The sequence below is a fragment of the Miscanthus floridulus genome, chromosome 4 (genome assembly GCF_019320115.1).
Source record: "Miscanthus floridulus cultivar M001 chromosome 4, ASM1932011v1, whole genome shotgun sequence".
NCBI classification, from domain to species: Eukaryota; Viridiplantae; Streptophyta; class Magnoliopsida; order Poales; family Poaceae; genus Miscanthus; species Miscanthus floridulus.
Window position 1 is genome coordinate 4,861,322 of NC_089583.1, and position 25,770 is coordinate 4,887,091.

The window sequence follows — 25,770 nt, forward strand, 5'->3', positions numbered from 1 at the left end:
GGAATACATAAATGAAGTCACGTACCCATCTCTCCGCGTACTCGGCAAGGGTAAGGTTCCCCTGATGGTGTGGTGCACCTGTCATCATCAAACGCCGCTCCCGGCAAGCGGCGTGTGTCTCCGACCACTCCGGGGAGCACCACTTGTCCACCATCCTACTCCAGCACTCGCCTTTACCGGCCACCCAATTTGGAGGCATCTACACGTCAACAAGCATTTGTCATATAAGAACACAGTAAGTGTACTTAATCTCAGGAAGAAACAGTATTTACCAGCATGTATTGCTCTTTGGTCAGCATCAAGGTTCTTACGAGGTCTTTGTCGATCTTCACTTCCTCGAAGACAGCTTTGTATTGTTGTACAGCCAGGATACGCGCCTCGTAGTGCATGTCCTTCATGAGCTTGTAGCAGGCTTTGTGAGCGTGCCTCTCTGCCCTCTCCTCATATCCCTCATCACATCTATAGAAATCCTGCATATAAACATTTTGTATGTAGTCATTATTTCAAGGATGTGATAGGAATGCGATGTATTGAGCAAGATAGTGCGGGGAAGGCTTACCCACAGCTCTTTCACAACCCGCTGCGCCTTGTTGTCGAATTCCTGCCTTCCCAATCTCGTGCATCGGGGGCAGACGCGTAGTGCTCGAACGTGTAGGCCGGCTCCACCCCTCCTGCCTAGTCCACCAGGCCGGGGAAGTGTTCCCTACACAGAAGACCCAGGATTCCACCGGGAAGGCAATTGTGATCACCTACAACCACAACCTTCCATCCCCTGTCCAAGTGATTAACGAAAAAATATTAGTTTGTATTTTGCCATGTTAAACATATCAAAAGAAGTAGCGATAACATTTTAAGACACTTACCTTGGCCCATTGGGGCGAATCACCGGCCGTTTCGTGAAAGGTATAGGCTGTTCCGGGAGGTGTGAAGGGCCTCGCAACTAGATCTTTGAAGCAGAGGAAGAGGAACCCCCCGTCGAGGGCTCCTCTGCCTCGTGCTCGACCTCCCCCTCCTCGTGCTTGCCCTCCTCCTGCTCGGCCTGCTCCTCGTGCTCCTCGTGCTAGTGCTGCTCCTCCTCCGCCTCCTCCTGAGGCGAGGGAGGTACAGGCGACGACAGCCGAGTCGCTGCACGCACCTGCCGACCCTGGCCTCTCGGCCGACCCCTGCGCCTCCGCCGCGGCTCCTCAGCTGGAGCGGACGCCGAGCTCCGGTAAAACGACCCGACGGACCTCATACCGCCCACCATCTTTTGTCAATCACCTACAATTAAAAAGAGTAAACCAATAAGCACATATAAACAGGACAACCTGAAAAAGAAATGCAAAATAAACAAAACATAATTAGAAAATGATAGTATTACTTGTATTAGAAATAGACATCATGATCGGGATTAGCCGGATCATAACTCTCATCATCACTATCACACATGTCGAAATAATCAACACTATCCGAAGGACCAATGTTGTCATCATCGGCATTGCCTATACGCACTCGCTCAAGTAATTCTAAGTCTTGCACATTTTCCACCTCATCTCCATCGTCCTCTTCATCAACCCTTTCATTATCTACTTCCATTTCGATTGCACCGGTTAAGTCTATCTCAAAACTCCCTTCTAGCCCCTCCTCTTGATAGATCTCCCCGTCATATGTGTTTGGGTGTAAGTTGTAATCTTGATCATTTGGGAGAGGTAGTCTACCATGTGGTGATGTCTTCTGCACAATATACCAACCCTTAAGATGATCATCATTTGGGCACGCGTATGGCAGATAATAAACTTGCGTCGCCTGTTGAGCAACAACATAGACATCTTCCCCTAGATAGACGGAATCCTGATGAATTTCGACCAGCCCAAGATTAGGGCTCCGTCTCATTACTGCCGGATCAAACCAATGATATTTGAATATGACAGGCTTAAGGGGTTTGGAACCACGAAATTTGACTTCGTAGATTTCTTCGATTCTCCCATAATAATCGGCCCCATCAGTGTCGGGCGTAAGAACTCCGGTATTTGTGGTTCTTCGATTGGGCCGACTTTCCTCATGTGCTGTCGTGTGAAAGCGATATCCATTCACGTCATAAGCGGTAAATGACCTGACCCTATACAGAAAGCCACTGGACACCTGTGCTAACTCGGGATCCATAGACTCATCGGTTTGGCCCTGCAAGCTCAAGCAGGATATATCATTAAACTAAGTACGAGCAACTTATAATGTCAAACTAAGTACGAGCAAAGTTGGACAATACCTTCTGTGCGAACCAAGAAATGAAATCGGGCATTCCATTTCCCGCACCCTGTTTAAGAAGGGTATCACATTCCTGCGGGTAGGTTCCCTTGATAGATGCCAGTAGTGATCAAGAAATTCCCTATAACAATGAGAAACAAGAGAGTTGGATACCGAATAGTGACATCATATTTAACAAGTTCGTTGTGAACTTACTGCATGTACGGCTCCACTTCGGAAAGGTTGGTCAACACATAGTGCATGATAGTGCGCCACTCTTCATGTCTCAATGTCTTGGGTTTCCAATCACTTGCACTTCCGAGCTGCCCTCAGAAAAGGCTGAGGTTCGATTCATTTTTGCCAGCATTGTAGCGAGGGGGTGGATTATGCATGCTGGGAAGGTTGTCACTATAGTAACTTGTTGTGAAGTTTGACACCTCCTCCAGAATGTATGCCTCTGCAACGGAAGCCTCAATTTTGCCTTTATTCTTATATTTACTTCGAACAACCTTTAGACATCTCTCAATTGGATAGCACCAACAGCCCTGCACGGCCCCCCCCCCCCCATTCGTGCCTCATACGGGAGGTGCAAGATCAAATGCTTGCATCAGAACAAAGAAGCCAGGTGGAAATATCTTCTCCAACTTACAGAGAAGCACCGGCGCCATTCTTTCCAAGTCCTCAACCACTTTTTGAGACAACTCCTTGGCACAAAGCTGGCGGAAGAAATAGCTCAACTCTGCCAGCACTAGCCAGACATGCTCAGGGACATAGCCACGAACCATCGCCGGAAGAAGCCGCTCAATCCATATGTGGAAGTCATGGCACTTCATCCCTTTGACTCGCAGAGTAGATAAGTTCACTCCCCTCCTCAGATTCGCTACATACCCATCAGGGAACATCAACGTTTGCATCCATTCAAGTACTTGCCTTCTTTGGGGCCTGGTCAAGACGAAATCGGCCTTAGGCTTGCTCCATGTCTTGCCGCCTCTAGGAGGCTTCATTTCTTGCTTTGGTCTATCGCATAACGTTGCTAGGTCCACTCTAGCCTTAACGTTGTCCTTTGACTTTTTAGTGTCCATGAGTGTTCCCCAAAGTGCCTCGGCTACATTCTTTTCAGTGTGCATCACATCAATGTTATGTGGAAGAAGGAGGTCATCATAATAGGGGAGCCTCTCCATGCCCGACTTATGAGTCCACATATGTTGACGACCATATCCCACAAAACCATCGCCTTGTGGGTTGACGACGAGAGCATCTATCTGAGCACGAACCTCGGCACCAGTCATGATCTGCAGTGCGGGGTCTGTCACTACCACACCTTTCGTAAAGTTCTTGATGTCTCGTCTGAATGCATGCTCAATAGGGAGGAACTATCGATGCTTGTCGAATGAAGAATACTTGCCACCCTTCTTCAACCAAATGAACTGCACAGCTGTCTTCCATAATGGGCATGGGAACCTCCCATGAACACACCAGGCGCAGAATATCCCATACGCTAAGAAGTCGTGCAGGGAGTAGTGGTACCAGACATGCATGCTGAAGTTCCTCTTCATAGCTCGGTCATATGTCAACACCCCTTCCTCCCAAGCACGGACCAGCTCATCAATCAGAGTCTCCATGAACACACCCATCTTACTCTCCGGGTGTCTAGGAATTATCAATGACAAGAATATATTCTGTCGTCGAAACATGACACCGGGGGGGGGGAGATTGAGGGGGATAACGAAGATTGGCCAACAAGTGTATGGGGCAGCCATCAGTCCATAAGGATTGAACCCATCTATTGCCAGCGCAACACGTACATTACGAGCCTCAAGAGCTTTCTCACGATGAATCCCATCAAAGTGGGTCCATGCTTCACCATCAGATGGATGTACCATCTTCTCAGGACTGTATCGAGTGCCATTTTTGTGCCACGTCATCTGTTTCGCGGTTTCCTCGGTCATGTATAGCCATTGGATCCTCGGTAAGAATGGAAGGTACCGTAGGATCTTCACGGGGATCTCAAGCTGCCTCTTCTGACCATCACCAGACTCTACCTCCAGGTACCTAGAGGATTGACACTTTGGACAGTACTTTGCTTTCTCGTGTTCTTTCCTAAATAGGACGCACCCCTTCGGACAAGCATGTATCTGCTCATATGGCATCTTGAGTGCACGAAGGAGTTTCTGCGACTCGTACATGCTCTTTGGCATAATGTGAGCTTCTGGAAGCGAGCTGCCAATAACTGCCAACGTAGCATCGTAACAATCTCGACTCATGCTAAACTGAGCCTTTAAGGCCATTACCCATCCAATGGCATCCAATTGAGAAACCTTTGTGTGGCCGTGAAGGGGTTTCTGTGCCGAAGACAACATGTCATAATACGCCTTTGCGGTTGCCTCTGGCTCCTCCTCCCCACTTTCTTCACCTACGTGTGCTTCGTGAAAGTCATTTAGCCAGTCACCTACCCCGGCATCAGCATCAAAATCTTCGACGCGTGCTCTCACGACCTCCTCTCTCATCCGATCGGCTTCACCGTGGTAGATCCACCGAGTATAATCTGCCATGAATCCATTCTTGCAAAGATGAGTAGACATGACATCCTTTGGTTGCCGACGCCTGTTTGCACATCTACTACACGGACACCAAATGGCTAACGCTCTTGGAACTAGGGCAACTGCTCTATCTATGAAAGCCTCCGTCTTCTCAATCCATTCATCAGTCAAAGCACGCTGACTTGGGCGGCCCGTGTACATCCACTTACGGTCATCCATCCTCTGACATATATATATATATATATATATATATATATATATATATGTATATACCAGCGAGACATTAACAATCAATTGCATGTACACGATGTTCCTACCATCTAATAGGTCAGGATAGGTCCTAATCCCACCCGAGGATGCGTAGCTGGGGTTAGTCTCCATGGTCTACTCCGATCCGAGACAGAATTTCGGTAGCACCTCCCCGCTGTTCTCCAAATACACGTCCCGGTAGGAAGATTGTGTATCCGGAGAACAACAGGGAGATGCTGTCGAAACTCTGCCTCGGAACGGAGTAGACCACGGAGACTAACCCATCTACGCATCCTAGGGCTGTCCAAAAAACGTGGACAATTCGAAACAGATACGGTTATCGATATGCAAAGAGCTGCATATTTCCAACCGTATCTCTTTCGAACGGGAGACGCCTAACCAGGTTACGTGCTCTATAAACATGCATGATACGGAAAAGAGGGGTGTTTTATGCCTCACCTCGCTGTCCCGCAAACAGAAGAAGCCTCAACCGCTACAAGGTCCACGGAACACCAACAAACAGCCAGAAGCCTCAGTCCTCCCTAAAAGAATAAGTCATTTCACACGAGTAAGTAATTACCTTTATATCACCATAAACAAAGTAAAAAGAAACAAGATCTGGACTTTTCATCGAATAGAAGCTAGCTAGCTAGGTTCCCAAAAACAGGACCTAAAAGCATCTCTACGTTTCAAGGCCTACTCCAAAAACCATGATCTGAACTTTTCAGCCTCCTGGTGTGATGTGAGTTTTTTTAGTTCTCGCCTAGGCCTATACATAGGGAGTCTAAATTTCTACTAAACTACTGGCAGATCGGTTTCTGAACTCTGAAAAATATTGTTTGTGTGAGACTAAGCTGATGTGACCTGTGAGCAATAGATTTTAGCAAATTGTTTGACAGAGGGGCTATGTACCAATATAATCTGCTACCCCAATCTAAGCTGATGTGACAGACTGGATGTGGTAGGGTGAGGTGTACAAGGGCAGGCTTCAGAAAATAATCTGCTACCGGAAGCAAGCAAACTGAATCGGTCTCATGTCTCAATTTCATTTGTTAGCTCGCGTATGCTGGGGGATGAGGCGCTCAGGGACTGGGAGCTTGCTCTTCGTCTCGCGCACACGCGGTGTTCGGAGAAATGCCCCGTATAGCAGAGTAGCTGGCATTCGGACTTTCCGTGAATTTTTCTCTATTTATCTGAGCCTTCAGATCCTGGTCATCCTATTCCAGCAACTGGATTGCTTCTGCTTGCTCGGCTGTTTTTGTAGATTGCTGATGCTCATGAGATTCGGTCTTACTAGGGTAGGGTGCTACTGTCGGATACTACGTGCTAGCTATATTCTCTGTTTGGTAGCCACTGAAATGACTCAGCTTCTAGAGAATTACTTCAGTGAGCTAAATACTCTGTTCATTATTGCTTCCTGCAGATCTCAAGCAGCCGATTAGTTGGACTTTTTTTTATATACTTATTACTACCTTGCAATCTAGTAAAAGATGAACTCGACACGCCGAGCTTCAAAAGCGGCAAAGTCAACAATCAATTACCACAGGTTTTCATTAGATGAGCACCACTTATTTGAACCAGATGCTTTGATTACTAAGGAGCGAGATGCCAATCATCAATCAAGCCAAAGTTCTCAATCTTGCAGAACATATGCTTGCAGAAGATTGACCACTCCCCAGTTTGTATCTGCATTGGCTGGAATCTGGAATCTTGTTGGCCAGCCTGAATCATCTGGCACAACTCAAAGATCTGAGATTCATGGGACTTCGAGTAGGGAAGACCATGTGTGCTTTAGCAGGGATCAACAAGGAAATATACTGACACCTTGGTATGTGGAAAGCTGAAGTGGTCTGAGATCTCAAAACTGTTTGTCTACACCTAAAAAAATTTATGAGGATCTTATTTCGGTAAAGAAGATGTTGATGCTCACACCATTCAATAGCGTTATTGGTGCATCATCCACATGGAGGCATATGTCCGCAAATAAGGTTGGAGGTGCACATTATTTGCACTGTGGAAATATATACTCTATGCTAACTGAAAAGATTGGGACTTCTCAGAGTAGTAAAAGAAGCATGTGTGAGGAAACTTATGCTTGTTCCACCAATATGGACATTAGGGACGATAGCTATTTGAATCAAACAAGAAGCACGCCTGACGAGCTATTTACTATCTCAAATGAAGAAGCTAGCAGTACACATGATCGTGAAAGTTCTCAACACAATACTGAATGTAATCTAGAAATTTTCCAAGAAGAAAATATTTTTTTAGCTTGCCCAGTGCACGAAATGGAAATTGCCAAAGACACGAGGATAATGCCAGGAAATCAGATTTTCAGTAAGGCATGCACAGATCACTACCGGACTCCTTGAGTTTGCCGAGTGCCCGAAACACTCGGCAAAAGACATAAAACACTCGGCAAAGTGTTCGCCGACAGCACTCATCAAAAACAGTGACGGCAAAGCCAACTTTGCCGAGTGTTTTTTATCGGGCACTCGGCAAAGCCTTTGCCGAGTGCCCGACACTCAGCAAAGTTGAAACCGAAAAAAACCCGAAAAAAATGGGAATTTTTACCCAAAAAAATAGAATTTTTTTTTATCGATGGAGGCCCCCACCGGCCAGCGTCCACCCATCTATGACATTTTTCGCGTGAATTTCATGGCTACGCGGCCGACGTGATTCGAACCCGAGACCTCCCGCTATGCACGTACCTCCTCTACCACTACACCACACTCTCACTTGTGTCTGGATTCCGTTTTAGTTCCCAATATATTATACTAAACCGAGTGTAAATTGCATGTTTGAGGCCCTAAACGAATTCAAATAAAAAAGTTGTAAACTACAAAGTTTCATAACTTTTCGAGATCTACACTTTTAGTTTAGGAAGTTTTTCCATCCGAGGTCGTTTACAAAATTTGAATTTTAAAATTTTGAAATTCAAACACAGTTTTGCATGACAAGATGTTTTCAAATCAAAAGGTTGTAAACTACAAAGTTTCATAACTTTTCGAGATCTACACTTTTAGTTTAGGAAGTTTTTCCATCTAAGGTCGTTTACAAAATTTGAATTTTAAAATTTTGAAATTCAAACACAGTTTTGCATGACAAGATGTTTTCAAATCAAAAAGTTGTCAACTACAATGTTTCATAACTTTTCGAGATCTACAGAGTTTATTTTGGTTGTTTTTTCATCCGAGGTCGTTTGAAAAGTTTGAATTTTAAAATTTTGAAATTCAAACACAGTTTTGCATGACAAGATGTTTTCAAATCAAAAAGTTGCCAATTACAAAGTTTCATAACTTTTCGAGATCTACAAAGTTTATTTTGGTTGTTTGGTCATCTATTCATCCGACATGGTCGTTCTAACATTGTTCACAAATCTTATATATCTCTCTTGTAGTTTCATAAACTACAAGAGAGATATGTCAGATTTGTGAACGAATTTATTTTCACTTTGTACCGTATGAAGAAAATACCAAAACAAACATTGTACATCTTGATGAGTTATACAACTTTGTAGTTGAAAACTTTTTCATTTGAATTAATTTACTGCTTCAAAATGTGCTTTGAAATTTTCTTTGCCGAGTGTCAAAAAAATAACACTCGGCAAAGAAGCTCTTTGCCGAGTGTCAAAAAAAACACTCGGCAAAGAGACTCTTTGTCGAGTGTTAAAAAAAACACTCGGCAAATAGCCTCTTTGCCGAGTGTCAAAAAAACACTCGGCAAAGGCGTCTTTGCCGAGTGCCCGAAAAACAACACTCGGCAAACCACCTGGCACTCGGCAAAGAGCCGGTCTCCGGTAGTGGATGTTCAGCTTGACAAAAAAAAAACTAAAACCAGTTCTTATTTGCTACCACATCCAGTCCAGATGGCAGAGTATCTATATATTGCATAGTAATCACCATGCAATTTAGAACAAGGGTTGGCAAGCAAATGCAGAGAATACTGCTGGTAGGCTAAATAAGGCTGAACTAATCTGGACTAATGCTCCACCCAACGACAGTAATTTTCCTTTGCAGCTACTTTGTGGGATTTGTTGGAAAATGAATTTGGCATCCAAATACTCCAGCACATAAACATTTTAAGACTAGGAACAATGTGTTCTTCAAATCAACAACAAAATTATAGCTAGGGTCAGATGGCTGTGTTGATTGACCCCTCCCCTCCCCTCCCCCCAATCCTGCTGCTGCTTGCTTTATCAGCTTTATCAGCAACAGATGCATATGAATGCATGCATCGCGTATTATTCCCTATGCACTTATCTAATCGAAATCAAAATTTGCCACTTCTGAAACCGAAATCAAAACTGAAACGAGTCCCAAATCGGAAGCAACCGAGCAGGGCGACTTTGAGTTACCTGGGTCGCCGTAGAACAGCTGTCGTCGGAGAGGCGGCCGCACTGTAGAAGCCGCCCAGGAGGTCGTCGGAGTGGCGTCGAGCAAGGGGCTCCCTGCGGGCGGGCACCGAGGTGGCGCAGGGACTCGCTGGGGCAGGCGGGCGGGGTCGTGCTCGCGCTCGGTTTCGCGGCGGGGACAGGGGCGTGGGCCAGCCGGTGGCTGTGGCAGACCGGCCGGGTGGGGTGGAGGTCGACGGCGGAGGCGGGCGGGGTGGGGAGGGAGGGGGCCGCGGAGTGGGGAGGGAGGGGTGCGGCGGAGGGGTTGCGGTGGAGGGTGTGCGGTCGGCGGCGCGTGGGGAGGGAGCTCGACGGCGACGGGCGTGGGGAGCACGATGGAGTGGGCAGGGAGGAGGGCGCGTGGGGGGAGCTCGACGGCGGCGCGAGGGGAGGGAGGTCGACGACGGCGGCGCGAGGGGATAGAATGGAGAAATGGCCAGAGCCGGCCAGCGGCCTAGATATTTTGCGGCCTGTTTGCTGAGTGTCGGCCCGATACGACACTCGGCAACGTTTTTTAAAAAAATCCCATCCGTTTGCCGAGTGTCGGCCGATGGCGCACTTGGTAAACTACTTAAAAAACCTAAATCCCTGTTCTCCCTTAACAAGAAATTTTAAAAAAAAAGTTTATTACATTTTTGCCGAGTGCCACCTATGCAGCACTCGGCAAACTTATTTCTATATTTCATGCTGCCCTTTTCTTTCCTCTACTTAATTACCTTCCTCTATTTCATGTTTCACTAATTTCATGAAATGAACTTGCATTACACTTTGTTAGGTGCACTCACAAATGTGAATTTCAAGCTTGTACAAAAATTGGACTATTATTTCATGTGTTTGTATATCACGCATCTAAAATTCAATAATTGCGACGAAAGAATTAAAATTATGAAATTGCTCCGAAAAATTGCTAAAAATTCACAAGAAGCGATATTTGTTCTCTATTGTATATACAAAATTTTTTGAAGTGAAACTCTAAATCGACATTCAAATTGTCTCCTCATCTTACCGGATCTTTCTCAAATCTCAGAAACTTCTTCGAAGATGATCCGATTTGTATGCAGCGTACGTATCAACTTTGCCAAAACACTCTCAATTTTTTACCATAGCCTCCACGTATGATATCATGACAACTCGACGAATTTCGTGATTTTCATACTTCGTTTGCTTTTTATAGAATTTTCAGACTTTTCCGCCACGCGTTTCTGCTCATGTTTCGCGAACACAATGTTCGAAATTTCTAGTCTGGCCCTAGATACGGTCTCAAAACAGACTCAGTGACAAGAATATCATTTTTTTATTCACTTTTTCGGATATTCGAAGCACTTGCAGTTCAAATAAAAAAATTACCGAAAATTCATTTGACTAAAATAAATTGACGAAATATAATAAAATAACTCAGAAATGTACAAAACTTCAACACAGAGCAACAGGTATTGTAATACAATAGTACAAAAAGTTTGGGAGGCAAAATAAAAAAAACAATTGTTTGCCGAGTGTCATATTCTGACACTCGGCATATAGTAGGATTTGCCGAGTGTTATACTTTGACACTCGGCATATATGTTGGTTTGCCGTGTGTTAACGGGTGGCACTCGGCAAAATGATAACAGAGGTTGATGGTGTTACCCCGGACATGAAGTTGCCGTGTGTCTGTTGTTTGCCGAGTGTCAGCACTCGGCGTAAATTGTTATGCCGTGAGTTTTAGTTTTGCCGAGTGTCGTCTTTGGGACACTCGGCAAACACCATGTTTGCTGAGTGCCCGAAATCTTGCCCACGGCAAAGGCGGGGACACTCGGCAAATTAGGTGTTTCCGGTAGTGACAGTGTCGGTCAGGCTGGCCTGCAGGGCGGTCGGGCGAGCGCGGCGCTGCTCAGTGCTGGGAGCGCAGCGGTGCGGGGGAGGAGAACGAGTGCGGCGGCGCGGGGAAGGAGTAGGAGTGCGGGTGTGCGGTCGGCCTCGCGCGGCGCTGCGTCGCGGTGCTCGGGCTCGGGCGGTCGAGAGCGGCGGCGGCATTATGAGCGAGCCAGGGGATAGGGTTGTACCGCGCGTGGAGAGCGTGGGGAACGACAGGGGTATGAGGCGTTTAGCGCCGGTTTAGCCTAATTTAGGCCCTCTTTAGGAGCAAAATATTTTAGTCTACTTTTTAGCCATTTGCTCATTTTTTAGCCCTTCTGTTTGGATCCGCATAGCAAAAAAAAAAAAAAGAGCTAAACGTGCAGGGTTAAAGTTTTGCCAAAGCTACTCGATCGCACGGCCCCATGCCGCCATCACCATAAATCTCCCACGTTCGTTGCAATCACCGACGTGACGAGGACTCCAGCTCCAGCTTCTACTGCTCTTCTGGTACACGCAGCCGCGTATCGGATCCAATAAATACCGCGGCACGGTCGTCGGCAAGCACGCACGGTACAGAGCTGATCGACGGAGATGACGACGAGTGGCGGCGGCGCTGCACGCATGGTACCAAACCGGTGGACGATCGGGAGGTGGCGCCAGCTGTGGAGGCGGAGCCGTGGCCATGGCCGGTGAGGGAGAAGAAGGTGCGTCACCAGGCTTTCCTCGCCGGCAGCCTGATGACGCTGCTGCTCCTCGCGTGCTTCGTCCTCGGCCGGGAGAGCGCGTCGTCAGCGATCGACCTCGCCAAGCTCACAGCCATGAACAATGGAACAGCAGGTACATACGGTCAGCTCGTGCATGTCCATGTCATTCCCGGGCTTTGCATGCTATAGCACTGTAGCATATCCGCAAAACTAACCTCAGTCGCCACCTACCTCCAGGGCTTACGACGAACGCTCCTCATAGCCGCGACGAGCTTCTCGGCGGGCTTCTCCCGGCGGGCATGGACCAGTGGGCATGCCGGAGCCGGTACGAGTCGTGGCAATACTACAAGCACTTCCCGTACGCGGAGTCGCCGTACCTGCAGGGCAAGCTGCGCGCCTACGAGGCTAGCTCGGCACCGGCGGTGCGCCCCCGGCACGCCGCTCTACGCCAAGTCCGTGGAGCAGCTCCGGTCCGGCCGCAGCGCCGAGGGCATGGAGTGCACCTACGTTGTGTGGCTCCCCTTCGACGGCCTCGGCAACCGCATTCTATCCGTGCTGAGCGGCTTCCTCTACGCCCTGCTCACCGATCGCGTCCTCCTGGCCGCCTTGCCCCGGACTCGGCCGACCTCTTCTGCGAGCCGTTCCCGGGCCCGACGTGGAGGACTTCCCCGTCACCAACCTGTTCGGGGTCGGGCAGAACATGGAGCAGTCGTACACGAGGCTGGTTGGTGGCAAGGTGGTCGGCACAGCCACGAACGCGACGGCGGCCGTGACTCCGTCGTACGTGTACCTGAGCCTAGGGTGTCGACTCAGGGATAGGATCTTCTTCTGCGGCGAGCACCAGCGCGTGCTCCGCAAGGTCAACTGGCTGCTGCTGTACAGCGACCTCTACTTCGCGCCGTCGCTGTATGAGGTAGCCGAGTTCCAGGACGAGCTTGGGCGACTGTTCCCGGAGAAGGAGAGCGTGCACCACCTCCTGTCCCGGTACCTGCGCCACCCGGCCAACCCCGTGTGGAGCTTGGTCATCAGGTACTACCGCTCGTACCTGGCTCCGGCGACACGGAGGATCGGCGTGCAGATCAGGATGTACGGACACTCCTCAATCCCGGCCGATGACATGTACAACCAGATCCTCAATTGCTCCAGGCAGGAGCACATACTACCGGAAACCACCAACGCCGATGACAAGGCTGTGACACCGACCGCGGTGACTGGCGGAGATGGCAATGGCTCCAACAACTCCACGGCCATCTTCATCGCGTCGCTGTACTCCGACTACTACAAGAGGCTGAGGTCGAGGTACTCCACGCCGCACGTGGCGAAGGGCGGCGGCGCGACGAGGGTAAGCGTGTTCTAGCGGACACACGAGGAGCGGCAGGCGACTGAGAACCTGGCGCACAACCAGAAGGCGCTCGTGGAAATATCACTACCAGAGAACAGACTTTAGAACGATGTCTCAATTTAGCATTAGTCTTGGCATTTTTTGCCCCCGGGACTAGAAGGCCTTTAGTCCCGGTTTGTGTCTCCAACCGAGACTAAAGGAAGATCCCTGCCCAACGGCTAAACCGGGACTAAAAGTCCTCCAACCTTTAGTCCCGGTTGGTAATACCAACCCAGACTAAAGGTAGACCCTTTAGTCCCGGTTGGTAGACTAAAGGTCCCCGGATGGGTTAGTTCAAAAGAAAAGCATCCCATCCATTGTTAGATGTGTTGTGTAGGTGGGGTGGTAAGCTACGCGCGAGGCAGTGCATGAGGTCTTGGGTTCGAATCTCACAGGGCGCAGCGGTGGGAGGCATTATTTTTTTTTAAAGCTAGGAGGATCTTTAGTCCCGGTTGTGGCAAACTGGGACTAAAGAACAACACCTTTAGCCCCGGATTGTTAGTCCCGGTTGGGAAACCGGGAGTAGAGCTAGTTCCCAACCGGGACTAGATCTCATTTCTGTAGTAGTGTATACTTGCTCAGCTTCTCCGAGGAGCTGGTCACATCCGGCCTGTCCACGTTTGGGTACGTCAGCAGTGGCCTCGCCGGCATCCGGCCAGCGATCCTGCTCACCGCGTTCAACCACAAGGTTCCTGAGACGCCGTGCCGGCGGGCAGTGTCCATGGAGCCCTACAACCTCACGCCGCCGCGGGGCCTCGAGTGCCGGGACAAGCCCGCTAACTTGGAGGACCTGGCACGCCATATCAAGGTCTGCGAGGATTTCAAGGATGGGGTCATGTTTTTTGGACTAGGCGGCGTGGCGTTGTTACTTTTCCATATGCATTTTCCTTCGGTAAGGTCCGTGACACCTAAGAGGGTGTGAATTAAGCAACTTAAAAATCTACTTCTAACTATACCTCTAATTCTCATCTTAGCAAAACATATGCAAATAAATAAACTATCTAAATGTGTAACTTTAGTTTTACTAGTGTGTTACTATCTCTACTGTAAAAGTGTTATGAAATCCATGTTCCAATCCTATCAACTAGCCTATCAACTATGTTAACAAAGGTAAAGCACAAAACAAAGATTGCAATATAAATGTGATAGCTAAAGATGAGGTAGAGACGCAAACAACCGTCGACGACTCCAGTAATTTTATCGAGGTATCGAGAAATGCGCAAGCTTTCCCTAGTGCTCATTGGAGCCTCTCGCAAGAAAGCCTCCGCAAGGGCCAAGCTCCAGGTCGGGTAACTACGTGAATAGCCTTGCCTTTCCCATACGCAAGTGGGTCTCCAATATACCTTCCGACAAGCCTCTCCCGGAATGCTCCCTACCGTCTTTACTATCAAGTTTTCGGTCGAAATATCGCAGGCCTTGTTCCCTTCGTACATAGTGGCTCTATGGCTTTCGACGATGAAAGCTCCTCATGGTCGCGATGAGCTCCTCGGCAGGCTTCTCTCGGCGGGCATGGACCGGCGGTCGTGCCGGAGCCGGTATGAGTCATGGCGGTAACATAAGCACTTCCCGTATGCAGCGTCGTTGTACCTCAAAGGCAAGTTGCACGCATACGAGGCCCGGGACAGGCGGTGCGCACCTAGCACGCCGCTTTATGCCAAGTCCATGGAGCAGCTCTGGTCTGGCCGCAACGCCTACATCATGGAGCGCACCTATGTCGTGTGGCTGCCCTTCGACAGACTCGTCAACCACAAGCAGTCCATGGTGAGCGCCTTCTTCTACGCGCTGTTCACAGGCCACGTCTTACTCGTCACCCCGCCCCCAGACTCGACCAACCTCTACTGTGAGCCATTCTCGGGCACGATGTGGCGCCTCCTGATGGAAAACGACTTCCCCGTCGCTAACCTGGTCCCGCAAGGACAGTGTATCGAGCACGAGTCTACTCAAGGCTAAGGTGGTCGGCCTGGCCACGAACGCGACGGCGGGCGTGCCGCCATACGTGTACCAAAGCTTAGGGTTTTAGCTCAAGGACCTGCTCTTCTTCTACGGTGAGCACCAGCTCGTGCTCAGCAAGGTCATCTAATTGTTGCTGTATAGCGACCTCTACCTCACGCCATCGCTGTACCCGATGGACGAGTGTTGACATCTATGGTGGCACACAGACAAAATCCGCAAGTGCACTGGTATCGAAGTAGTTTTTACCTAGAGTATTATCGAGTATCGTATCCATGGGGATGTCGACGTCAAAAATCCGACGCCGAGAACATAGTGATCAACGCCGGTGAGTGGCCCAGCGCGGAGCATACCGCGAGCTTCTCTCCGGGCTTTGGAAGGGCACCACTGGACCAGACGGTCGTGACCTAGGGGGCATGCCAGTCAATTTGACCTGCAATTGACAAGGGAGCAAGATTGATCAGTAATTTAAGGTGGAACATGCTGGTCGTTTGTCCAAACAGTTCCAAAAGTGCGCCCAAGTGGCCAGCGAGATAAGGCTATCGACTAGAGAGTCGATATCCAGCATGTTCATGATGTATGATAAGAAAATGAGCATATCAACAATCATCAGTTAGTCAAATATATAGATCTAACCTGCCAATCATCATGAAAGCATACAAAAGATGTAAAAAGAAAGGCGTGAAGGTATATGATTTGATTGAGAAACAATCTAGCTTTTAACCAAGACACGAACAAGTAAAGAGCATATAAATAGCAAATATATATTCTCAAAAGATAGGCTATCGTCTAAATAGCCGATTCCAGTGAAAGAAGGGTCATAGCATGCAACCACTCAACTATTAAGCGTGTATAAACCCGTATGCCTAACAGATCCAATCTACTATCTTTATCAGTGGGGGTTAGACTTAACCGATATAGCTATAATAAGGATAACAGATTAAACCTTCAAAGCATATGGATCTATAAACACTTAATGAGATAGCGGGAACACTCTATGATCGTGAGAGCTTAGGCAATTGGCTAAATAGCTGATGCAGACATAGCATGCAGCCGAAGACTATGCTTGGCCATAACCAAGGCTTACCACCTGACGATTTCCAATCTATGATGCTAGCAGTGGGGGTCAGACCTAACTGATACAGCCATAAAAGCACTTCTAGACCAGATTTCATTAACTAGCAAGCCTCACCTAGGGCTAAATATGCCTTTGACCACACGCTATCTTCAATCAAGATTGGAACAGAACAGCTAGACTAGCAAGAACCATCGTCAAAGCGGGATGTAAACATTGTAGTGCGACGAGATGATGATTCAAAAAGAAATATAAAGCCGATCTATCTCAATCTTAATCGGGCAGGGGATTCGTATTAAAATTCGTACGAGATCAGACTTAACCGAGGGCAGCCGTGCAGATTTTGATAAGAATCGAGGATAACTATCAGCAATTATAAGAGATCAGACTTAACCGAAGGCAGCCTTACAATCAAGTGATGATACCTAACTTATATAAAGCTTGCAAGAGGTCAGACCTAACCGATGTAGCCTTATAAACAAGGTATAAGTCGTGACTGATACTCACAGACAAACCGGAGGTCGGACCTAACCGATGCAGCCCTGCTCGCCGAAGAACTCATCGAAATCTACTCTACTCCTACTCTTAAGGGGTGGTATGAGCCCAGAAAGTAAAGGTAGTTATTTATGTTGATTGTTGGAGATATCCATTACAATGGCCGAGGTTCAATATTTATACCCAAGGACTGACTATGAGTTTTGGTCGAATAAGACCGGTTACAAACTTGAAAAAGAAAAACTCGCTAATTTGAGATAACTTGGACTCCAATCTTTCCCTTCCATGGTGTCCGATGTGTCTTCTTGCTTCGTGCCTCGCCGATCCTGCCAATAGGGTCCATTCCCTTGATGTCGCCATTTCGCTAGCTGAACTGGCAATCTGTTTAGCCGATTTGATTGGACGACTCGGTTTCCCTTGATAATTTCTTGTCTTCATGGATTTCCTATCTCAAACCAAATTTCTGTGTCAACACATGCCCCGCAATTTCAGGATAAAAGTGATTTTATTCTGAAATTGTCTTCTGTGCTATCTTGAGGCCATCGACATGTCTTCAACAGGGACCGAGAACTTTTCCCTAGGGCTCATTGGCTCTGTTCTTCTTTATGCTCTCGGTCGTTTGCATGCTTCACGGGTATGCCACTTCTTTGTTGGCATCCTATGTCCCAAAGTTCCATAGGTACACTATTTCTTCTTGGGTGTTTGAATACAGCTTCACTGGTCGACTATAAATCTCTGATCTTGATGAGAACGACCGAGCATGCCTATCCAGCCTCGTTCTTCTTGCTATCATTTTTCTGAGCGCTCTCAGCTTCGTTGGATCCTCTTTGGACCAACGGTTCACCATGAAAACCCCTGGTGGCTAGAAGAATTCTTGTGTTTAGGGTGATCGTGTTGCCCATTTTAGTGCCTTATCAAGCCAAGGAATCAACTGTCGTGGCTAGAAGAAATCTTGTGATATCACTTGAGTCTTCTCACCATCGGTATGAGGCTATTCCAGTGTTTGCAAGGGCTCGAATGTGTGGACACCTTCCCCTTATTTACTCTGTCTATGGCGAGAAGCCTGCGAGGTTAACAGTGCATTCTTGACGAATAGGTCTACTTCCTTCTGCCCCTAATGCTACTTCCATCTCTTAGCCGATGTGACTCACATTTTTCGGCTTTGTGGGGGTCTAGACTCCCTTCAATCCAATGGAGTCTTCTTGGGTTGGCTACCCGGTTCTGGGTGTAATCTTTCTTGTAATAATCCTCCAAGATCCGAGGTATCATAATAATGGAAAAGCAATAAATTCCGAATCTGTTGCATCTCCTAATTCTTCGCAAACTGTCCCCTCGATCTCTGGAGTGATGATTCCTTTCCATAACCAATTCCGATCGATTGCGCGGCCTTGAGGAGGCCTATCGTCGCATCTTCTGGGTTATAAATACGGGCCATGGTCGCGGATGAGAAACCAATCTACCACACCTTGATTTTCTTGCGTCCTGAGCGCGAACTATTCCCCTCATCTTCCAATCCTAAATCATCATCTTTTCTGTAGAGATGGAGAACAACAAGCGACCCACTGATGAGATTCTAGATGAGTTTGTGCCGCTGCACCAGTGTTCTCGTATCCAAGAGTAAGGATGAACATGGTTTCGTGTTCCTTGAGCGGATTAATCTAACCTTTCATATCTTTAGGGCCGACTCAAACGGTGGCCTTCGTCTCCGCATAATCGTCGGTCCCAGAGGCGTGCAGGTGGTGGCTCTAGTAAATTCCCCACGGTATCCTCTGATTCCCATGGAAATGACGTTCGTCGACTTCTTCAGGAGAGAGATGAGGCCCAGTTATGGTACTCTAATGCGGCTCACGACCTTGGGCGCATGGACTTCCACCTGAATGCTCTACAGGATGCGCTCACCGTCTCAGAGAATAGGGCCAATTCCGCTCAAGCGAGGTTGGACAAAACTGAGGCTAGAATCATAGGTGAGATTCCTTGTTGCGACTTCTATTCTCACAACCCTAACCACATAGAACTCTGACGGCTTCTTTTCATCAGCTTTGTCAGCGCAGCTTCAAAGTTTCCAACTGGATGCGGATTACACGACCGGATTCGTCAATGTCAGGGGTGCTTTCCCCCCGGTGATGAATTCTCTGTCTCACTCTGTGAATCCTACTAACGCTCTTTTCTATATGATTCTGTATTTTTCTTCTATTTATTTTGCACTATAGGCGATGCGTACTGCAACGCCTTTTGCCTTGTTAGGCTGAGTTGGGATCATTTATTTTTTGTTCTAAAGACGATACTCTGCTGGTATCGACTATCAGACTTGGTGATGATCTGCACTGCGCTAACCCTTAATCATCAGGACGTGAAATCTCATAACAAAAATTGTTTCAAAATAGCTGATGATGATTCAAGTACTAAATCTTTATGAAAACTTAATAATCATTGGTTGTCAAGCTCTGTCGAAGTGTTGTGCAATCCAAATCTGACTTGTTAAAATAGAATGGCTACATTTTAACTCATAAAAGCAATGTTTAGCCGATCCATGATAACCAACTAAAGAAGTCGTTAAAATAAATTCTCAGAGCCGATTGTTTGGATAAGCTGTTGACTTCCATCGTTGGTTTTGATGATGCCTCCTTCCCAGAGTCTACCAGAGAAGCATTCACAGTCTTCAAATTCCTAGTATGCTGGATCGGCTGTTGCCACGCTTACAGCTGTGCCTGAACCACTTCGACGTAGTCTCCTTGCCACTGGATAAGGCATTGGTGCATTGTGGAAGGGATGCAGCAATTAGCATGGATCTAGTCATGACCCAAGAGCATACTATATGTTCCTTTACCATCGATGACGAAGAAAGTAGTCAGCATGGTTTTACTTCCGATCGTCAATTCGACGTTAATTGGCCCCTAGGTCTTAGACGCGTTGCCACCGAAGTATTTCAACATCATGTCCTTTTCAAGCAGATCTTCTAGGCCCTTCTCGATCTTATGGAAAGTAGTATATGGCTTTAGATTAACAGCAGCACCTCCATCGACTAACATCTTAGTCATCGGCTTTCCATCGACAAATCATTTTATGTATAAAGCCTTCAAGTGCCGATGCTGAGATGGCTTGTTAAATATAGCTTGTTGGGACTGGAGGGCTAACTGAGCTATTGCTTCTTCCAGTTCTTCTTCTTCATACTCCTCCCCATCAGATTCTTCTTGTTCGTATTTGGAGGGAGCCCTGAACTCTGCAGGTAGGATGAAGACCATATCAACATTAGCCGACAGCTTACCCTTGTCGGCTGTTTGATTGACGCGCCATGTCTGAGGTATACTATACTTCTGAGCTTCCAATTCTCTGTTTCTCAGGCATTGAACCCTTCTCTTTTGGCTCCTTGTTAGACCTCCTAGACACCATTGGCCCTCCTGCCAAATATACTCTTTCTCATCATCACGATTGGCCCAATTTTGATCATGGACACGCTTGCCTAACCGATCATGAACTCCTTTATTTTTTATGCACCGATCCATGTTGTTAGATTGACAATTCAAATGCTCATGGATGGACCGGCGGTTGGCTTGAGATTGCCTGAACTCTGCATACGGATTACTACATTCTGGGTAGTTCGGTCTTCTAGGCAATTTCAAACCTTCATTCCAACTGTGTTTAAAGAAAGGACAACTCTAATGTAGCTCAGCTTATTCTCTTTTGTACCTTTTCTCATCGCACCGACGCTCATATTCTTCTTGTTTGAGCCGGTGCTGATAGTCCTTATCCTTCTGGCATTGCACTTATTCAACAAGATCCTAGAAGTGACCCGAGGACGTAAAGCACTAGCTCTAGATGTCTCGCCTTGTTCGTATTGGCTCTTTTGCTGATCATCCTTCTTGAACTCATTCACCAATATCTGAACTTTGGGGTCAACTGACCCATTTTTCTTAGCCTTAGCTGATGTCAAGACCTTTGTCTTTCCCTTAGCCAAGTGAAACTCCACTATATGCACCCATAGGAGGGCATGTCCATCTACGCCCATTGATGTTTTCTTGGCTAGCTCAAACTTGGTTTTTCCTTGCTCTATAGCCTTCTGAATATGTACGCTTAAGATTCTGCAATCACTAGTATTATGAGTGGTGGCATTGTGGAACTTGCAGTATTTCTTCCCCTTTGACTCTTCAACCGAAGGGATCACATGATTTGCAGGTAGTCTCAACTGCTTCTTCTCTTGCAGTAGGTCAAAGATCGTATCAGCTTTGTTGACATCGAAGTCGTAAACATCTTTCTTTTCTTTCACCCATGGACACGATACTGGAGCCTTGCCCCATGTCCATTTAGCAATTGCGACTTCTTCATCTTCATCAGAGTCTGTATCATAGGGATCTAACATAGCAGCACTCCCCTTCAAAAACATCTCTTTGCGCAGGGTCCGGTGCTGACTTTCAAAAGAAGACACTCTCTGAACTAAATGAGCCAAGCTTTTAAAGTCCTGGCCTTCGAACTTCTCTCTGATTAATGGATACATCCCTTGAAGGGTCAATCCAGCCAATTGGCCATCAGATAGATTCAATGAGTAGCAACGGCTCCTTACTTCTCTGAATCTCTAAATGAACTCAGAGCCTGACTCATTGCTTCTCTGCCTCATACTTGTCAGATCTGTAAGCTTCTTCTCTCCTGTCCCACTGTAGAAGTATGCGTGGAACTTGTTTTCTAGATCGGCCCACCCAGTGACAGAGTTTGGTTCGAGCGAAGAAAACCAACTAGAGGCTGGTCCAGAGAGGGACAAAGGGAAGAATCAAACTCTATGTCCCTCTTCAACAGATGCATCTCCGAGCTGAACGAGGTAGCGGCTGATATGTTCCATGGTTGTCATCTCGTCTACCCTAGTAAATTTGGAGAAGGCTGGGACCCTATAGCGTGGAGGGAGATGCACAATATCATACCAAGCGAGGTATGGGTGCTGGTAGGAGCCAACCTGCCCTTTGGGCTTCAGACTAAACTGGCTCTACATCATAGCAACTATCCTATTGGCGAATTTGTCAGCATCCATGACAAAGGCTTCCTATCTCGGCTGTCCTTGGGCCTAGGCTTGATATCCTTGTGCTTGAACTTGTTGACCCTGAGCCAGAGACTGTTGTCCTTGAACTTTTAGTTGTTGTCCCTAGGCTTGAAGCTACTGAACGTTGTAGTTATAAGGCTTCTAATACCCAGGGTGTGGCGTCATCTCGTACGTGCTGACGTAAGAAACTGGATGATAACCTTCTGGATAGTCAATCTAGGTCTTGTGATTGGTATATCCTTGTAACCGACTATTGAAGAAGTTAGGACCGACATCCTTGGTGATCCATAGTACTGATGGAGCAATTTTATGGGCCGACTGAGGTGTCTAGTAGGAAGTAGCGAACTTTCCCTGAGACAGCCGTTGCACATCCTATTGACTGATTGGTGAGGTTGGCTGCTAGATCGAATAAGCTTTGTTTTGTCCAGTTGGAAGCTTATTTGTCTATGTGACAGGGGCACCTGGTGGTTGCCTCCCTGTCACTTGTCCTTGACCTAGCCCCCCTACTATTGGCGGGGTTGGTACTTGCCCTCCTGCGGTTAGCTGAACTTGAGGGTCTGGAGCTTGTCCTCTTGGAGGTTGCTGCACTGGTGGCTGCTGATATTACCCACCGTTTGGCTGTTGACTATAGCTAGTCACATCGCTTCCCACAGCCGAAGGGTTGAAGCCACTGAAGTATGCTGGTCTAGTCTGATCAACCGGTGCCCCAAAGAAGACTGACTTCATAACATTGCCAACCATATTGACAAGCATCTGATTGTGATTTGTAATGACTTCATTGATAGTCTTGTGGATCATCTGAGTAGCAAGTCTAGCTTCAGCTTCTCCATCTGGATAGCTCTATATGTAGGAGAACCCTTGGCAGCGGGGTCTTCTGAACAATGGATTCCCGCGTCCTGCTATAAGACAGCAAACACTTCTCTTTGAATTCTTCTGCTGCCTGCTCAATGAGCGCCTTTTGGTCGTTAGGCAAGTCCTCAAGGTTGATATTGACAATGGCGTTGTTGTTTTCCACGTTGACGACTGCGGTTGACTTCTGATCAAATGATTGTTGTCCCACTGGGCGTGCCAGACCTGTGTCGACACCAAAAATCCAACGACGGGAACACAGTGATCAACGTCGGCGAGAGGCCCTGCGTGGAGTAGATCCTGAGCTTCTCTCCGAGCTTTGGAAGAGCATCACCGGACCAGACGATCGTGACCTCGGGGGGCATGCCAGTCTATTTGACCTACAATTGACAAGGGAGCAAGATTGATCAGTAATTTAAGGTGGACCTCGGGATGTAAACAATGTAGTGCGATGAGATGACGATTCAAAAAGAAATATAAAGCCGATGTATCTCAATCTTAACTGAGTAGGGGATTCATATCAAAATTCATACGAGATAAGACTTAACCCAGGCAGCCATGTGGATTTTGATAAGAATCAAGGATAACTATAAGTAATTGCAAGAGATCAGACTTAACTGAGGGCAGCCTTACAATCAACTAACGATAACTAACTTATACAAAGCTTGCAAGAGGTCAGACCTAATTGATGCAGCCTTACAAACAAGGTATAAGTCGTGATGGATACTCACAGACAAACCGGAGGTCGGAGCTAACCGATGCAGCCCTGCTCGTCGAAGAACTCGTTGAAATCTACTCTACTCCTACTCCTAAGGGGTGGTGTGAGCCGAAAAAGTAAAGGTATAGATTTGTGTTGATCTTTGGAGATATCTGTTACAATGGCAGGGGTTCAATATTTATACCCAAGGACTGACTACGATTCTAGGTCGAACAAGACCGGTTACAAACTTGAAAAAGAAAAACTCCCTAATTTAAGATAACTTGGACTCCAATCTTTCCCTTTTGTGGAGTCCGACGTGTCTTCTTGCTTCATGCCTTGCCGATCCTGCCAATAAGGTCCATTCCCATGATGTCGCCATTTCGCTAGTTGAACTGGCAACCTGTTTAGCAGATTTGATTGGAGGACTCGGCTTCCCTTGATAATTTTGTGTCTTCAGGGATTTCCTATCTCGAACCAAATTTCTGTGTCAACAGGGGAAACATGTGTGTTGTCTAATTACTAGTTTGTCCAGGGATAACCAACAAGGTTTAAAGTATGAGTAGAGAAGATTCTTATGGTTTTGACCCTATGCAAAGCAAGGCTTATGATTCTAGTGTTCACTGCAGGATGCCGCTAGATGGTAAAGCACAGCTAAAAGATAACTCTGACGACGCGGCTATGATCCTACTAATTTAAGAACCTGCTCAACATGGGATCGACTACAGAGGATAAATGGGGCTGTCACCACCCACTGCTACCACGCGACCAGGGAGCAGGGAGCAAACTCAGGTAACCAAAAACCCAAGCACCACGCTTATGTTATCGATCACTGCTCTAATCCAGAGGCCTAGCAACGATTAAAGCATCTCAAAGAACTCACAACCCGAAAAAAGAGAACACAATACTTACTTTAAACAGAAATCAATTACATGAAGTATCTCAGATGTAGACTTGGAGAAGCCCAGATCCACCAAAGTACAAGCGTAGAGGTAGCACCAACAGACTGGTACTTCCTCCAAACTTTTCACTCAATCTTGAACTCACAATTTTCTATGTACAATAAGAGTAGAGCCTACTAGAGGACTAGTCTCTCTCGAATGCGATGGCCTTCTGGAGGGAGTCTGGGGATCCTTTTATATGGGGCACCAGGAGTCCTGTGGTCCCATGAATTCATTGCAACATCAAATCTGGACTATCGAATCGAACCGACTTTGATCCATGGCGGAGATTGAACCTTAGAGGCAGTGGGAAACCGACGTATGAAGGAGGGGGTGACATGTGGGCCCCATAGGCTGGCCGGCCTATAGGTGGGGCCTACCGGCCTCCCCCAATGGCAGGTGGGCCTCCCCCTCTGGTGGCGGGGCCTAGACTCCGTCTTGAGAGTTGACTTTCGCATATTTCGCATGTTGAATCACTTATTGATGTCCGTTTTCTTGTTTGAAGTGTATGATGGTGGTCCCGGGACTAGTTTCTGGATAAATCCTCCTATATTTATAAATTCACCAAAACTTGTGGAATTCATTAGTTTAAACATCTATACCTATATTTGGTGATGGAATTAGGTATATATATAGGATATGACCAATTCCTAGGACGAGCTCCAGCAGCTATTCCTGGCCAAGGAGAGCGTGGGCCACCTCCTGTCTCGGTACCTCTTCCACCGAACAACCCAGTGTGGAGTCTGGTCACCAGTTACTACCGCTCGTACCTGGCTCCGGCGAAGCCGAGGATCGGTGTGCAGATCAGGATGTTCGGCTACGCTTCCATCTCCACCGATGACATATTCAACCAGATCCTCGCGTGCTCCCAGCAGGAGAACATACTACTGGAGACCAACGATGCTACGTATATAACAGATTTATTTTTAAGAAAATCCCGCGGCAACACGCAGGTACGCTTCTAGTTTATTTTGATCAGGAAACCATTAGTCATGTATACAGTATAAGATGCTATTTTGATTGGGAATAAGAAAGTATAATCATAGTTAGTATTTTTCAAAACAAATATGAAATGGTACATGGACGCTAATTTAATTTATGTCAAAAAGAAATTATATGAATAGAGTAACTATTGGTCAAAGTTTATATGCAATTCCATACGGGCTAGCACCCATCATAAATAAAATTCGATTTGGTAGACCGTTATAGGATACAAAAATGTTACATGATCCTCGAATTCCAATATAAATAAATCGAATATACAAAACTCAACCGCATCACTCCAATCTCCCACGTTAGTTCGTGCAAACCACTAGCACTGGAAGTCCATCTCCAGCTTGGACTACCTCCGGCACACGCAGCCGCTTGCATGTACATTACATGCAGCTCGGTCGTTGTCATCGGCCATGTG

General features: G+C 47.1%; 1 protein-coding gene and 2 pseudogenes across 1 annotated transcript; 2 read left to right on the forward strand and 1 right to left on the reverse strand.

The window, feature by feature from the left end:
- Positions 1 to 251: 251 nt before the first annotated feature.
- Positions 252 to 4,982, reverse strand: LOC136547944 (uncharacterized). Its single transcript, XM_066539624.1, has 4 exons — positions 4,385 to 4,982; positions 2,805 to 3,103; positions 1,237 to 1,260; positions 252 to 470 (listed from the first exon to the last, which is right to left on the reverse strand). Exons 1-4 carry the CDS (start codon positions 4,980 to 4,982, stop codon positions 252 to 254), a joined length of 1,140 nt encoding a protein of 379 aa, XP_066395721.1.
- A 5,824-nt stretch (positions 4,983 to 10,806) lies between these two features.
- Positions 10,807 to 14,248, forward strand: LOC136547945 (probable fucosyltransferase 8; annotated as a pseudogene).
- Positions 14,249 to 14,781: 533 nt separating this feature from the next.
- Positions 14,782 to 25,324, forward strand: LOC136547946 (galactoside 2-alpha-L-fucosyltransferase-like; annotated as a pseudogene).
- Positions 25,325 to 25,770: the final 446 nt, after the last annotated feature.

Bases quoted from the DNA above. Each gene is read 5' to 3' on its own strand.
- LOC136547944 (XM_066539624.1), bottom strand. From the start codon at position 4,982: ATGGATGACCGTAAGTGGATGTACACGGGCCGCCCAAGTCAGCGTGCT. The intron at 3,104-4,384 runs GTGCACTCAAGA...ATGGGTATGTAG, and splicing joins CGAGTCGCAGAAACTCCTTC to CGAATCTGAGGAGGGGAGTG. The intron at 471-1,236 runs GTATGAGGTCCG...GTTTATATGCAG, and splicing joins TTGACAAAAGATGGTGGGCG to GATTTCTATAGATGTGATGA.